This window comes from Phoenix dactylifera, unplaced genomic scaffold, assembly GCF_009389715.1.
Source record: "Phoenix dactylifera cultivar Barhee BC4 unplaced genomic scaffold, palm_55x_up_171113_PBpolish2nd_filt_p 000085F, whole genome shotgun sequence".
Lineage (NCBI taxonomy): Eukaryota > Viridiplantae > Streptophyta > Magnoliopsida > Arecales > Arecaceae > Phoenix > Phoenix dactylifera.
The window spans coordinates 802476-818758 of record NW_024067677.1 but is presented as its reverse complement, the minus strand read 5'-3'; the positions used below and the strand labels follow the sequence as shown (position 1 = coordinate 818758).

The 16283-nt window shown below is 40.8% G+C and overlaps 1 protein-coding gene across 6 annotated transcripts in view; it reads right to left on the bottom strand.

Moving 5' to 3' along the window:
• Positions 1-16283, bottom strand: part of LOC103716942 (alpha-aminoadipic semialdehyde synthase) — a 73080-nt gene that overhangs the window by 17910 nt on the left and 38887 nt on the right. For all 6 annotated transcript variants that reach the window (XR_003387512.2, XR_003387513.2, XM_039116327.1 and 3 more), the window contains exons 14-19: positions 14998-15055; positions 14709-14849; positions 13552-13893; positions 13002-13082; positions 3450-3515; positions 2018-2135 (exon numbers count right to left, since the gene is read on the bottom strand). Coding sequence is in view for 4 of the 6 variants with exons in the window: in XM_039116327.1 (XP_038972255.1) it covers positions 2018-2135; positions 3450-3515; positions 13002-13082; positions 13552-13893; positions 14709-14849; positions 14998-15055 (806 nt within the window). In the remaining 2 variants the exon portion in view is untranslated. The remainder of the gene's footprint in view (positions 1-2017; positions 2136-3449; positions 3516-13001; positions 13083-13551; positions 13894-14708; positions 14850-14997; positions 15056-16283) is intronic.

The following is a 16283-nucleotide window of genomic DNA, read 5'->3' as shown; positions in this document are numbered from 1 at the left end:
AGGGTTCAGTGAGGAAGGACCCCGATCGCTGCCCCCTGCTCTCTTGCTCTTGGTCTTCTGCTCTCTTGGTCCTCGGTTTCTTTTATAAGGCAGCCAGACTCTTTCTAGGGTTCAGTGAGGAAGGACCCCGATCGCTGCCCCCTGCTCTCTTGCTCTTGGTCTTCTGCTCTCGGTGTTCCAGCTTCAAAAGGCATCTTCTTCCGCTCGCTGGGGACTCTTCGTCTTCAGCCGTGACTCCTCACAGTGGGCCTCTTGTTTCCGTGAACCCCCTTTCTTCTTTGTTGTTCACAGTATATGAAACAAGGGAAGGTAAGATCTTTGATATTCCTTTGATCTACCATTGGAGCCGTAGAAAGGTTGCTTTGCATACTACACTTTTGATCTATCATTGTGGCTGCAGAAAGGTTGGTCCGATCGGTTATTTTGCCTTATATTTGGTTTATTGTTGCCTCCTCTTGTGATCATTTGGCAGTCCATATTTTGGGCTTTTTATGTAGCTTTGTTTGTACCCTATTGGGACGATTGACATAGTGGATTACTCCTTCTCCCCGTGGATGTAGGCACTTGCTGCCGAACCACGTAAATCTTGACTCTTTGTGCTTGTCTATTTATGCATGTGATGTGTTTGGTAAAATGCCTGAATGAGAATAACTGTTAATTGGTAAGCCGGATAGATTCAATTTTGTGCCCAAGTAATCCCAACAACATCAAAATTGTAGCTTACCATTTTGAGCATTGATTTTGTGGCTATTTGATGCATAGGTAAGCTAGAAACATCTGTAATAAACATCTATTGGTTTCTAGATATTATAAATTCCATAGATCTACATGGCCCATCACAAAATCTACCCTCGCAGTGATAGCATTTCATCTCTAACCCTTTCTGCAGGATTTGCTTGACTTTCTTTCCCACTTTCATATATGTAAACATGTGTAATCAACCATTAACTAAATGTTTTTTGGTTGAAAGAAACACCTTAGTCTAAACTTCATCGACAAGCATGGAGTTTATTTCTTATTTTTGGTTAGATAACACAGTTTATTGAACGTTAGATGACAGTTTCTTCTGGTACCTGAAAATAATTATCAAGTCCTGCCCCACCGCTCCACTATCACAACCCCAATCCCACCTATGCAACTATTCCTCCCCACCAGCATCTTCATTGTTAATACCAACGTTTTAAGACCCGAACAGGTTAAGCGGCTCAACCTATCCAAACTGTGAATGAGAAACTTATATGGGTTGGTTGATCCCAAACCTGCAAATGCTAAAAATCTATAAAATGTGCTAATGCTCGCAGTCCAACTGCTCAATCTGTTCAGGTTGATATGGTTTTCAACTCATCCAGGTCGGGCAGTTTAGAGATGCAGGAAAAGAATTAAAGAAAAAAGGAAAAGGTGTTTTTTTGCTACTTTGCCCTTTAAGATTAGGGTTCAATCTCAGCCCTGGTGAAGATTTACAATTCCAAGTTCCCACCACTCTCCATCATTATTGCCATCTCATCTTCTTTCATTCCTACCCAATTTATTTATGTTTTCAATCATATGTGTTGTGATTACATACTTGTTCAACACATTAGTTGTTTTTTAGAGTAAATTAAAAAATGAATCGTTTAATTCATATTCAGATTTCAGAACATGTAATCCATGTGTTTGTTGAAGAACCTGATGCTTTATGAGACAATTGGAAATCAATAGAACACAAGATCATTTCCAGGATAAGTTTGGGAAGACATAATAATGCATCAAATATGACCCACTAACAAGAAAAAGGTTAAAAAAACAAAAAAAATAGAAAAAAAGCACAAATCCCAATGCCTGCTGAATTTAGATATCCACAGGGCTTATTGGCCTGCACCTTGTATACGCACAGGCTGGTGACTAGCAGAGATACTAGCACCAGTTTTTAGAGCCATGATTAGGATACATGTTTATATCAGGACAGCTTAGTTGTTGATGTTACAAAAGATAATAAATGATCAGAAAATGACATCCAACAACTTTAAAAAAGAATTACCTATGCCAGGATCCAGGCCCATTTCACAGAGTATTGTAACACCCGCACTTTTCGCCTTTTCATCCAACCTTGACATGGAGTCATCAACATAGCTTGCAGTCACCATGTGCTTCTTGTGCTGACAAAGAAAACATGCTGGTTAAAACAGCTATTTGCTAGTATGACACACATCCATATCTAGTTGTCTAAAACAAGTTGCAATATTAAACTGCAGCTAAATATCTTATAAACTTCATTAGCTAAAAATCAAACACCAGATAGTGGACTTAAAGAGATTCAAATTATAAATTACTCATTGGTTTACATAAGTTCCAGCTAAGACCGATATATTTCATTTGAAACTGATTGCTTTCCAATGATGAGACATGCAAGCATCCTGATTTTTCAGTTTTGGTTGATTCAGATTAGCTTCTAATGAAATTGGTCAACTTCAGACAGCCCTAATTGGTTTGGTTGACTCCATTTTAACCTGATGAAACCTCCTCAAAAGAGGGCCAAACTACTTTGGGATTATTTTAACCACATTATTACTCTTTTTTCCTCCAATTTTGTAAGTAATAAGCTGCTTAAGCCTCCAAGTTAGATCTTGCAATATTACAATCAAATTCGCAACATTTAAGCATTTTAAAGGATATATAAGTGTTGCATTCACTTAGGTATTGTTATAAGCGATTTTCTCCCTCAGTTAAGGAAATTCATGAAAATTCAAAAGATTTGTATACATTAAGTGAATATCTTGCAGATCATGCTTAATTTGCATGAAACACCCAAAACTAAAGAAAAATTTTAGTAATAATTTATGCAAAATAAAATTTTTTCAGAAAAATACACAACTAGATAATTTTGCATGTGATGTCAGTCATGATCCATGCTCATATTTGTGACAATTGACCAAAATAATTCAAAACTTTTACTTCTACATGACTACATATGTATGAAGATGCTTGAGATCATATCATGGAATATCAAAAGATGGGGAATAGACATTTTCTATATAAACTACATTAGCTGTTATGATCTATTTTTTTCAAAACTTATTAAAAATTGAAAAAGACACAAATGTTTCATTTTAACATGAAGATCTTGTTGAATATCATTATATTAAGATAGTTCTGATTTTTTATCATTTTAATTTCTTACTTTTTTTAATTTTTTAGATTAAAATAAGACATCTTGAAACAAAGTTTAGTAAGTCATAGGAATCAGAGCATGCTATACCATATGAAGATCTTGGTGAGAAGCATTGAATGCTAAATTGCCACTCAATAATAAAATAGTCAAAGAAATAAAACAATAATATGTTCATGAAGTATTAATAATTAAAATTTGATAGATTGAAGTATATCATATCTCCAAGACATCTATTTCCTTTTTTAGATATGGTATACAACCCTTATGGCAGAGCAACTAAAATGAAAAGTTCAGAAAGTACCTCTATGCATGCGTTGGCTATGACTGCATGAAAACTAGGAGGGAGTAAGCTAATCACAACTTCAACCTGCAAGAGGCAAGGTATCAGACATGAACATACATCCTATGATGATATACTAGGAATAGATATTCCATGAAAACAATGAAGTCATCAATAAATGAAAAGAGGAAGTTTTAGTTGAAAAGAAGCAGAAGTGCTGTTTTCTTGACACTTGGCATAGGTACAAAGTGTCCAATTGTTCCAATGTGTTTGACAGACTCCTGAAGACCAATATAAAGATGGTTCAAAAAATAAAAGATAATACTGTAAATACATCAAAAATTTGCTACTACTTATTGCCAAATAACTTGCATCTCATACCACATACGCTAAAAGATGGAAAAGGTATACAACTTCAGTAGTTCAGTAGAATTGTTTGGCACTTAAAACTATATTATTTTAACTATTAAACTAGTTTAACTATTAAAGATTATAATTTGCATTTTAGTGTCTTTTAAGAAGCTCCAAATAATTACACCAAGTGCTAATGCTTCTAGTTGACATACGTGCAATGTCGGCGGAACCGACCCGAACTGGCCCATTTCGAACCGTATCGATGGCTCACCGGTACAGTTTTGGCTCAGAAAACTGGATGCGTTCCCGAAGTCGGAGAAGGAAAAGAAAAGAGAGCGAGCGGAAGAGGAGGGAGAGGGAGAGGGAGAGGACGCCGGCGGAGCCTAGCAGAGGCCGCGAGGGGGCCGGCGCCGAGAAAGAAGGGCCGCTTAAGCGGTCGACCCCTCGGAGAAGCAGAACAAGAGAGAAAAAGAGAGAGAGAGAGAGAGTCAGGAAGGGAAGCAGGGACGCCGGCGGAGGGCCGGCTGATGGGGACATCAAAGCTGATCATCCGCCCGTCTAGTCCACCATTTTTATTTTGATTCTATTTTTATTTTATTTTTGGGCTTGTTTACATTTTGATTGTTGTAGGGCTTTATTTGTGTTACTTTGGGCTTTATTGGAAATTATTTTGTGTAGGGGTTTTATGTTAATTTTTCTTATTTGGGCCCTATATATAGGGAGCCGTCATTGTGATTAGGGTTTAATTAAAGTGAATTAAAATTTCTCCCCCCATGTTCTTTCTCCCCTCTCTCTCCCTCTCCTCCTCTTTCTCCCTCCTTCCTTCTTCTCTTCCTCTCTTCCTCTCTTCCTCTCCTCTTCTTCCTCCCTCTTTCTCCTGATTTTCCTGTTTTGTCGTTACAGCAGCCTTCTCCCGTGATCGGTGTTGCATCAACCTGGTATCAGAGCCCGTGCTTTGCCTCTGTGCCAAAGCATCAAACCCTGGTGTATGGCAGAGCATCCTCCGATTCCACGTCCCTGGCTGCCGCACGAGTTCTTCACTGTACCCATCGCGCCACGAACGTTGGAGCATGTCGAAGGCCCACGCGCAACTCGCGTTGCCAAAAAGAGAGGGAGCATCACCTCCCTTCTCTCATCTCTGTCTCTCATATCTGCTGTAGTAGTCACAAATCATCAGCAGCCACCACTCCCAGAGAAGAGAGCCTATGACCACAGGCCAGAATCGGTGACCGGTCACCAGCCACCACCACAGGCCACGGAGATCTGCCCGCAGCCGCCGGCGCGAATCTCAGCGCGGCCTCCCGAAACTGTCGGGAGGTTTAAAGTTGCTAACAGGTAAGATCTAGACCCGCTAGCCCTTTTGTTCGGTTAACTCGGATCCTTATGGGAGAAAAAAAACCCGCAAGGTCACGTGACCTGCACGTGATTGTCACACGTGCTACGCCGCACGTGAAGAAAAAAAAAATTCTGCTTACCTCTTTCTTCCTGATGAAGAGGAGCCCTAGTCCTCTTCCTGCCGCTGTTGCCGTCGCCGTCCCCGGCCGCTCCAGCCCCACTGTCGCCGTCCCCGGCCGCTTCCGCCTCTGCCGTCGCCATTCGCCGTCGCTCGCCTTCCCATCTCTACCGCCGCCTGCAAGCTGCACCCCGCGCCGCCCGGGCGCAGCCGCCTCGTACTGACACCGCCAACTAGACCCGAGGGAACCACACGCCCCCCTTCTCCGATCCGCTGCTGCCATCGCCCCTCTTCTCCGAGCCGCCGCCGCCGCCCATATTCTCCCTCCACCGCATTCTGCCTCCTCGCCGTTGCCGCTCTTTCCGATTTTCCCTCCACCAACTCCCCCATTTTCCCCCTTAGCCCGAGAACTACACCCCATCTCCCCTTCCACCTCATCACCCCTCTACCCCATCCAGGCCAAGAGGCCACACCCGATCCCAGCCACACAAGCCTGAACCACCGCACAACCCCTCCCCAACGAGCTCACACTCCCGGCTTAGCCAGGCCGCGTGCCATCTCCTTGAGCGCGGCCCAGGCCCAAGCGGCCACAGGCTTGGGCTTGGCCCTGGCCCGCGCACCAGCTCCTTTGAGCACGACCCAGGCCCAAGCGGCCGCAAGCTTGGGCTTGGCCTAGGCCCGCGCGCCAGCTCCTTTGAGCATGGCCCAGGCCCAAGCGGCCGTAGGCCCTTTCTCAGGCCCGAGCCAGCATATTGTTCAGGCCATTCCCGGAGCCCGAGAGCCCCACTTTGCCACAGATCCAGATCCCCAACTCCAGGTAGCTCTGTGCACTGCGCCCATCATCCTCTTCGCGTTCGAGACTCCACAACGGACGCTTCCGATTGACTGCATCCACAACAGGTAACAGGTTCTTCCTTCTTTTGGGCTTGTTTATCTAATTATGTTCTAATTCTCAGCATGATAGCCCCATTTTGAAAAATTTACTTTGCTATCAAACTCCAAAACCTAGAACATCAACTACCAAACCCATCCTATTTACCATTTAAATCTAGATATTAAATTAGCACACCCGAGCGACAGAACGTTTCTCAACATTTTTCGATCAGATTAGTTTAGGATTAGAACGACTGTAATACGTGCTTGCAACCTAACTTCTTATAGTGATTAATTTCATACATTAATTCCGAAGTAACTGAAGTACAAATCGGTAATATTTAATTTTAAGTTACTTTTGTGAAAGTTTGCTGATTTCTGAAATCATAGTAGGCTACATTAGTAGGTTGTTTTGCATCACATTTGGACAGTTAGGGTTCACTAGTGACATTGCATTTCACATCATCAACTAGTGTTGTCATTGCATGCCAACCCGTAGCGGTAGAGAGTACCACTTCACTCAACCTAAAGCCCCTTCAGCTACCATGGATTCCGAGGCTCTACAAGTTCTCATGGAACGGTTCGCTGCCATGCAAGCTAAAAATGAAGAATTCAAGCGAGAGGTTCGTGCACTAGTGCAACACATTAGGACTCCTGAACCATCAGCCCCAATTGCAGCCCATCCTGAATTCGATTTGGCCGCACCACCTGTAGGTCTTTCCCATCCTCCTAAGAACCAACATCCTCCCGATTAGCAGCACGAACTTGACGAAGGCTACTACGTACCGTAAGGGTAGATGTTCCCACCTTTGCTGGTCAACTAGAGCCAAGTGTATATCTTGATTGGAGAGCAGCCATGGTCAACTACTTTGAGTGGTATGATATGTCCGATGATCGAAAGGTACGATTTGCCAAAATGAAGCTTATTGGACAAGCTCACTTGTACTGGAATAATGTCGAACATATGCGTGAGACCCAAAGGCTTCCTCGTATCACCACATGGAAGAATATGAAGAAAAAATTGAATGAGAAGTATCTGCCATTTTCTTACCAACAACGCCTTATGGATAGGTAGCAGAAGCTAACTCAAGGAACATCAATGGTTGCTGATTACATCGCATATCTTGAGGAGTTTCATATGAGATGCGGTGCAATATAAGAGGAGACTGTTACCCTCTCTAGGTTTCGGACGGGACTCCGTGAGGAGATCCAGAAAAAACTAATCCTCCAAAAGATTACCACCCTTAGCCAAGCATACCAGTTGGCTCAAGATATGGATAGTTTCTTATGGCCCCCTGTAGTGAGGCGTATCGACCCTCGACCCATGGCCTTAGGAGCCCGACCACTTTCCAATCCTCCTAACCCGCCCGGTCCTAGCCAAGCACCGACTAGGGCATCCCCGATGCCAATTCAGAATCCTTCAAATGATAAAGAAAAAGGCATACTAGATCCCAACCCTCCTCGAAGCCAAACCCAATGTTTCAGGTGCCAAAAATTCGGCCATATAGCATCCCAATGTAATGCCAAGACCTATCTAATGACTGAACTAGAAGTTGGGACGCAAGAGAATGAATGTGTCGAAGAAGTCTACGAACCAAATATTGAGAATTTTGTAGAAGATTTTGGAGACGAATAGGCCGAATTAGAGTTTATCCAGAGTGAACCACAAAAGGAGCTCACTGATCCAAATAACCAAAATCCTAGGCTTCATGTGGTTAGGTGTACTCTAGCTCAAACTAAGGTCGAACAAAATTGGCATAGGACCTCTCTATTCTACACTCTTATTAAGATCAATGGTAAAACGTGCAAAATCCTATTTGATAGCGGGAGTTGCATCAACGCCATTGCTTCCGGAGTTATTCCACCTCATCCTGAAATCTACCCCTCATCTCAACCCATATAAGGTAGCTTGGATAAATAAGACATCCATTTCGGTGTCGGAAAGATGCCTCGTCTCGATTCAATTCCTATCTTATAAAGACGAAATCTGGTGTGACTGCATTATGATGGATGTAGGTCAAGTCATTCTAGGAAGATCGTGGCTATACGATCTAGACGTCACACTTCATGGACGTTCGAATTCGTGTAGCTTTATATTCCAGGATCAAAAAATTATACTGAACTCATTGCCTCCTAGAGAGCCCGCCCCTGAAAAGAAGAGTGCCACTCTGCGAAAAGATGAATCACTTCACATCATTACTCCAAAAAAGGTAATGAAGGATATTGAAAGCCAATCACCTATATTTGCCCTTGTGGCTAGAGTCATCAATGTGGAGTCGAACCCTGAGCATCCACCGGCAGTAGTTCCCCTGCTGGAGGAGTTTCACTCTGTTTTCCCTAAGGATCTTCTGGATACACTTTCTCTGATGCGTGATATTAAGCACGCAATTGATCTCAGTTTCGAAGCATCTTTACCCAATCTTCCCCATCATAGGCTCAACCCAAATGAGCATGCTGAACTGAAACGTCAAGTTGACGAACTCCTCACACGAGGCTATGTTTGTGAGAGCCTGAGCCCCTATGTTGTACCTGCACTCCTCACCTCCAAGAAAGGTGGTTTTTGGAGGATGTGCGTTGATAGCCGTGCCATCAATAAAATCACGATTAAGTATCGTTTTTCCATCGCTAGGCTGGACGACCTCTTAGACTTTATGTCTGGTGCTATGGTCTTTTCCAAGATCGACCTAAAGAGTGGGTACTGCCTTTAAGACCAAAGACGGACTCTACGAATGGTTTGTTATGCCGTTCGAGTTAACAAACGCTCCCATTACTTTTATGAGGGTGATGACGCAGATCTTTCGACCTTTTTTGAATAAATTTGTCATTGTGTATTTTATTGACATCCTCATATATAGTCAAACTCAAGAGCTTCATCTCTCACATTTAAGGCAAGTCTGTGATGTCTTTAGGAGAGAAAGCTTATTTGCAAACCCCAAGAAGTGTGCCTTCTTGACCGATCACGTCACTTTCTTAGGGTTCATAGTATCTTCTAAAGGTGTTTCCGCTGATCCGGAGAAAGTTAGCGCAATAGTAGATTGGCCTGAGCCCAAGACCCTAGCGGAAGTACGTAATTTTTATGGTTTGGCTACTTTCTATTACCGCTTCATTAAGAATTTTAGTTCGATAATATCTTCCATTACGGATTGCATGAAGAAAGGAGACTTTATTTGGACTAAATCGGCATCCCAAGCATTTAATGAAATTAAGAAAAGTATGACTGAAGCTCCTGTTTTGCGCCTCTCTGATTTCACTAAGGTATTCAAGGTCGCATGTGATGCCTTTGGCGTTGGCATAGGCGACGTGTTAAGCCAAGAAGGTCACCTTATCGCATTCTTTAGCGAAAAATTAAGCGACGACAGGTTCCGTTACTCCACCTATGATAAGAAATTCTATACGGTAGTGCAAGTTTTGCGACATTGGCGACACTATTTGCTACCGCAAGAATTTGCATTGTATTCAGATCATGAAGCTTTAAAGCATCTCAACTTCCAAAAGAAACTAAACCATAGACATGGCCGATGGATTAAGTTTCTCCAAGCCTATACTTTTGTCCTAAAACATAAAGTCGGAGTTGAGAATAAAGCTGCTAATGCGCTCAGTCGATGGATCTTCCTCCTATCCGTGATGAGCACTGAAGTAATTGGTTTTGAGAGGATCAGGGAACAATATACCACTTGTCCTGACTTTAGTGAAGTATTCCTGACCCTACGAGATGGAGTAGAGAGAGAACAAAATGATTTCTTCCTACAAAATGATTACCTTTTTCGCTCCGACCGATTGTGTATCCCTGGAGCCTCATTGAGAGATTTTCTAGTATGGGAAATACACGCTGAAGGACTCTCTGAGTATTTTGGGAGAGACAAAACTATTGAAATGGTGGAGAGACGTTTCTTCTAGTCGAGTCTTAAGAGAGACGTGGCCAAAATTGTTGGTCAATGTCGCACATATCATTTAGCCAAACAACGTAAGCAGAACACTGGTCTTTACACTCTACTATCCGTTCTCGAGTGTTCCTGGAAAGATGTCAGTATGGATTTTGTATTAGGGCTTCCATGTACTTCCACCAAACAATTTTATTTTTGTAGTTGTGGACCGATTTTCTAAGATGGCTCATTTTCTTTCCTGTTCTAAGACTTCTGATGCTTCTAGGATTGCGAAACTTTATTTTGACGAAGTCGTTAGACTTTATGGCCTTCCAAAATATATTGTGTTCGACAAGGATGTTAAATTCATGAGTTACTTTTGGAAGACCCTTTGGTATATAATGGGCACCTAATTGAAATTTTCTTCTGCCTATCATCCGCAAACTGACGGCCAGACAGAAGTTGTTAACCGTAGTTTAGAAAATCTTTTACGATGTCTGGTCAGTGAACATGCTAGAACTTGGGATTTCGTGTTACCGACAGCCGAGTTTGCATATAATAGTTCGGTTAATAGGTCCTTAGGCATGAGTTTCTTCGAAGTGGTGAATGGTTATAAACCTAGGCAACCCATAGACCTGATCCCCATGTCTCATCAACATAGAGTCTATGAGTCTGCACAATCATTTGCATCACACCTGCATTCATTGTATCAGGAGATCAGCAAACGCATTCACTTTAATAACTTAAAATATAAATCTCTTGCTGATTTGCACAGACGTTATAAAGAGTTGAATGTAGGAGATTATGTCATGGTGAAAATTAGACCTGAACGACTTTCTTCGGAAATGTTCAAAAAGTTGCAAGCTCGTAGTGCGGGACCGTTCAAAGTCCTAAAGAAAATCAGTTCGAATGCTTATGTTGTAGATCTTTCTGAAGACTATGGGATTAGTGCGACATTTAATATTGAAATTTAGTCCCATATAAAAGGACAACATTCATTCCTTCTGATCCCTTTGTTGATACACCCACCTTCGTTGATCACCCTGACCCATTACCTGCTATTAAGCCTCCACCAAAATTTGATACCCGCAGAGAATACATAGAACATATATTAGATGAGCATGTTATATCTACCAGAAAAGGGAGTTACCGGCGTTACCTTGTTCAGTGGAAAGGTTGATCCGAATCGGATGTAACGTGGATTTCGCGAGCCGAGTTGCAGCGCCTTGACCCTGACCTTCTGGAGCAGTACGACAGCCGGCCAGACCTACACTCGACGGGGTCGAGCTTTTCCCACCCGGAAAGAGTTGATGGGGACATCCGAGCTGATCATCCGCCTGTCTAGTCCACCATTTTTATTTTGATTCTATTTTTGTTTTGTTTTTGGGCTTATTTACATTTTGATTGTTGTAGGGCTTTATTTATGTTACTTTGGGCTTTATTGAAAATTATTTTGTGTAAGGGGTTTTATGTTAATTTTTCTTATTTGGGCCCTCATTGCGATTAGGGTTTAATGAAAGTGAATTAAAATTTTAGCCCCCAATGTTCTCTCTCCTCTCTCTCTCCCTCTCCTCTTTCTCCCTCCTTCCTTCTTCTCCTTCTTCTCTTCCTCTCTTCCTCTCCTCTTCCTCCTCCCTTTTTCTCCTGATTTCCCTGTTCTATCGCCACAGCAGCCTTCTCCCATAATCGTGGGCTCCGCCGCCGGGGAAGAAGGCCGCTTGAGCAGCCGACCCCTGTTTCGATGGCCTTCTTTCCCGGCGCCGGCCCCCTCGCGGGCTCTGCCGGCCCTCCTCCAGTGTCCTCTTCCTCCCTCCCGTGCTCTCTCTTTTTCTTTCTCGTTTTGCCTCTCTCCTATTTGTTCGCTGTCGATACGGACCTGGCACAACACGACGTGGGCCCGTACCGAGCCATCCTGCCGGAAAACCGGTATGGGGTCTGATACCGGTTTCTCCGACCTTGCATACGTAGGATATACCATTTTTTGGTTGTATAGGAGATTCATGCCATGACATGTCAGTGTTGAAGTTGCCAGACATGTTAGCAGACTACAAATATTTAAAACTAGATTGACAAGGTAACTCTGATGAGAACAAGAGCAGAACCATGGTCTGCCGTATACGGACCGGTACCGGATCAACATGGAATCCGGTACCGGTAGTTTATTGTTGGAGAACCGGTACGGGACCGGTTCGGACCGGTATGGGATCGGTACGGGCCCGGTACGGGATCGGTTCGGACCGGTACGGGCCCGGTTCGGGACCGGTTCGTACCGGTATGGCAGACCTTCATTGTGTTTTATCTAATGGTTAGGGGGTCAATTCAATTCTTAAACATTACTTTAATTTAATTTTTTGAGCCATTGTGTAAGGGTAAAAGTATTATTTTGTAAGAATTAATAATACTTTAATGGTAGTTTAATAGCGCCGTATAAGCATACCTAATAGAGGGTGAAAGCAAGGACAAATATGCAGAACGAATTGGATCTAGGGGGAAATATGCAAGTTGCAACTTTTCTGGGCTTTGCAAGGGTAACTATGCAATTGGATATCTTTACAGAGTTATATATGCAAAAGTCTTGAGAATAAATTAGTGCTAATGTTTAACATAACATTTCCAGAATTTGGTGCCTAAATCTTTGCCAGGGCCAATAAGAAAGATCCTATATGAATTGAAAATTATGCTCAGAAAGAAGCCCCCTAGTTCTCTACTTCGACTACAGGAATCAGACAAGATCATTTCATTTGGTTATCAGACTTACACCATATAGACAAAAGTATCAAATCAATGACTGCCTTTGGTATAGAAAAAATAACTACTAATAGTAAATTTTTTAATCCTGAGAAATAAAGCAGCGGAAAGCATCAGGTTCTGAGATTTCAGCACTGATTTACAGTTATAAACATTACACTGAGAAGGAAAACCCTATGTCCTCCAAGTTGGTGAAGGTTACAAAAGGGATACTAATGCCTAGAAGATCATTAAACTTTTAAAAGATCCTAGCACTCTTAAATAGCAGTGGGCAAACTGTACCTGTGATACATACTCAGACAGCCTTCCGTAATCCATAGCATCAAGTTGAATAGCTGTTGCATTTTGAATACCTTCAATAGTCTGCAAGAAATTAGTTTTGAAGATTTGTACATGTAGAAAGAATATACATTTGACAGTGTAGATATAAGTATGAAAAGCATGTAGACGGAAATTATGTAATGCATGAATTTAAGTTCTGCTGCTGCCAGACATCATGTCATAATGGCAGATGAGATAATTATATGCTCTTGCATGGATATGGTTTGGCACAAGGATTCAAGTCCTATTGGGAAATCCTGTGTGAAATCAACATGGGGCACCATCCGAAGTGTCAGGGCGGGCAGCAGCGTGTCCTTTGGCAAATCATGGCTCTATAATATCAAAAAATATTGCCAAAAGACTATCAACTGATTTTAATCAAATTAACATAACTCAACGAAAAGCCAACTGAAAAATAAAATATTTAAGTTACATTTCTGGGAAAGAACTTTGCCTGAAAGGAAATAAAAAAGAAAAAACCAAATTGGTAGAAGAAGCACTAAAGCCATACCTCTTCTGCATCCTTCAGGTAAAGAGATGCTACAATAAGTTGAAGTCCTTCAATTTCTTCAACATTAATACCCTGACATGTTTTTAAGGAGTCACTGCAGGATATGCTCCCTCCTGATGCTAAAAATTCAGCAGCTGGTCGGCAAACACGGCCTGCACCAAGAATTAAAACTGCTGGAACTTTCTTAATGCTACTTCTGACCTCCACTTTGCTTTCACTAACTTTGCCTATCTTCAAAGATAATTCTTTTTCTTTGTTGAAGACTCCATCTTTACTTGGATTTGCAATAGAAGTTAGGGAATCTATTATCTTATCAAGGATGGCAGTGTCATCAGCAGCAACCTGTAAAAACCATCCAAAATACAATACAGTTTAACAACCAACCAGGCCAGCAGAGGTATAAAATTAGTGTTTTTTAGTTAGTGAGGCACAACCAATAAATGAGGGAGATACCAGGAAGAAAATACTCTCCTTAATATGTGGAATTATGTAGGAACAGGTAGCTATGGAAACTGTAATAATGAGAAAAATTCTTTGTACTTAGACTATACGTATTTATAATAGGAGGGTGTGCATTAGAGTAAATTTAACAAAAGTAGTTGGTCATATAACATGTTTCAGAATGCTGATTGGCGTTCTTGACTACAAATTCGAAACAAGAAAACAAGCACATAGTATTTATACAAGTTAGACAATTGGTAGATAATGCTTGGTATTGCCGATTCCATGATTTAATAAGATAATAGTGAATAAGCAATGGAAAAGGTTAAACATTGTGACATATCAAATGTATCTGATGATGATAATGACTCCATATATATCAAATATTTGTTATTAATAAACATACTACTTGGACTCATGACAAGGATGTCATCTGTCAAGGGTATGAGAAGAATGTGGCATGGAAACATTAAAACACTAGACATAGCAAGACACTTGTAGCATAAAATATGTTTATAAATATGTATCAAAAGTATATGTTTAGTGAAAGAATTAAAAATTAAATTCAAAGAAAAGCTTAATTCAATGGACAAACTGATATGCTCTCACCAACATGTGGGTACCATATTAACCTCACATGTCGAGAAGGCATGGAAATGAATCTCATCAGAAAAGGCTGTATTACTCATAACTCCTTATTCATATAATTAACTTACTTCAAGTTCTGAATAGGACATGGCATTTGAACTTTGACCCACATCACATCTAACCAAGCGAAAAGATCCACCAGCAGCTTCAATAACATCCAGAGCATCATTAATTAAAAATTGATCAAACAAGTGACCACTAAGAGATACCTGTCCAATAAGAGAACAATGTTCAAGAGCATAACCTCACAGATTGTAAGCAGCTCAATTATAGACCAACATAAAATTTGTATTGATCCAAACAGAGAAATTTGTAAGGGGAACACAGAAAGAAGGTCAAGAAATAAAAAGGTCTGACCAGTGTTGTGTACTTCTTCTTGCTAGATGAATCATTTGTTTGATTTGATGATGGATCTCTGCAATTAATGCAAAAGGAAATCTAAATACCAGCATAGCTATTAAGAAACAGCTAAAACCTGATAGTATATCTAGTTTGTCAGTACTGTATCAAAGTTCAAATTTGAGCATCACTTGGAGCTATAAATCTTCAGAAGACACATATAAAGACATAGCAAATATTATCTTCAGGAAAAAATAACAGATCTGCATGTGTTGTTAGGGAATGAAATAGCAACTTCAAAACAAACAATTCTTCCATGGCACTTTTGACAAAGTAAAGCATAAAGTCAAATGATCTAATAGTCAATTGAAGCATAATAACTGTAAAATATATTTAGAAGGAAAACTTATTAACTTAGTGTCAAAATTGTGGATTGATATGTCTGTAATTACTTTTTCTCATTAAAACCTAAAACTGTTGAACACAAAGACACAGCATTTCGTTTATTTAGCACCACTGCTACCAAAATGGCATAAGACAGTCAAAAGTCACTCCTCTTAAATGAAGATTTGAAGAAGAGAAAGAATAAAGAGTAATTTATCTTCCTTTTCCATTTTTTCCGTGAAAGTTAAATGATAACTAGAGGTATCATGCTTATCTTCTTAAGCAAAAACAAAATGTCATCAGGGTTTGTTGACTAAGCTCTTGATAAACTTGCACCGCCTAAATTTTTGGAAACACATTTATTGTAAAACATTATCACTAGAAAGACTGGTGTCAGATCAGATATTTTCTGAAAGACAAACCATTCATTATTCAGCTTTCAATTCATTGCAATGCTTTAGGTTTGTTGCCAATTAAGGGTTTCAATGACCTAAAATTTATTTGATCAATTGGAATACATATCAACCAACTCAAAAAGTATAGAATAGAACATGTCTCAATCTGATGTAAGACTTTCCAACCCACCCTAACCAAAATTGATCTGATCATGCTGGTCTTTGAACAGCTTAAATAGCCTTGGCAGATCAAGTTACCTTTAAGTTTTCTGTAGTACACACTGATGCTAATAGACTCGCTGATCCAAGTCATAACAGTCTGAAATTCATATTTATAAACAAAAATTGATTTTAAGAAAACAATGTAAAATCTAACCCAACTCCTATTTAAGTGTATTTCCATCTATATCAAGTTGGCTCCACTTAAACTTAGATCAAAAAATTAAACTGAAGTTGCATCTGTTACATCGTGAATCATTTTCTGCAACAACATACAAGTAGTGGAAACTATTGAAACAAGGATCT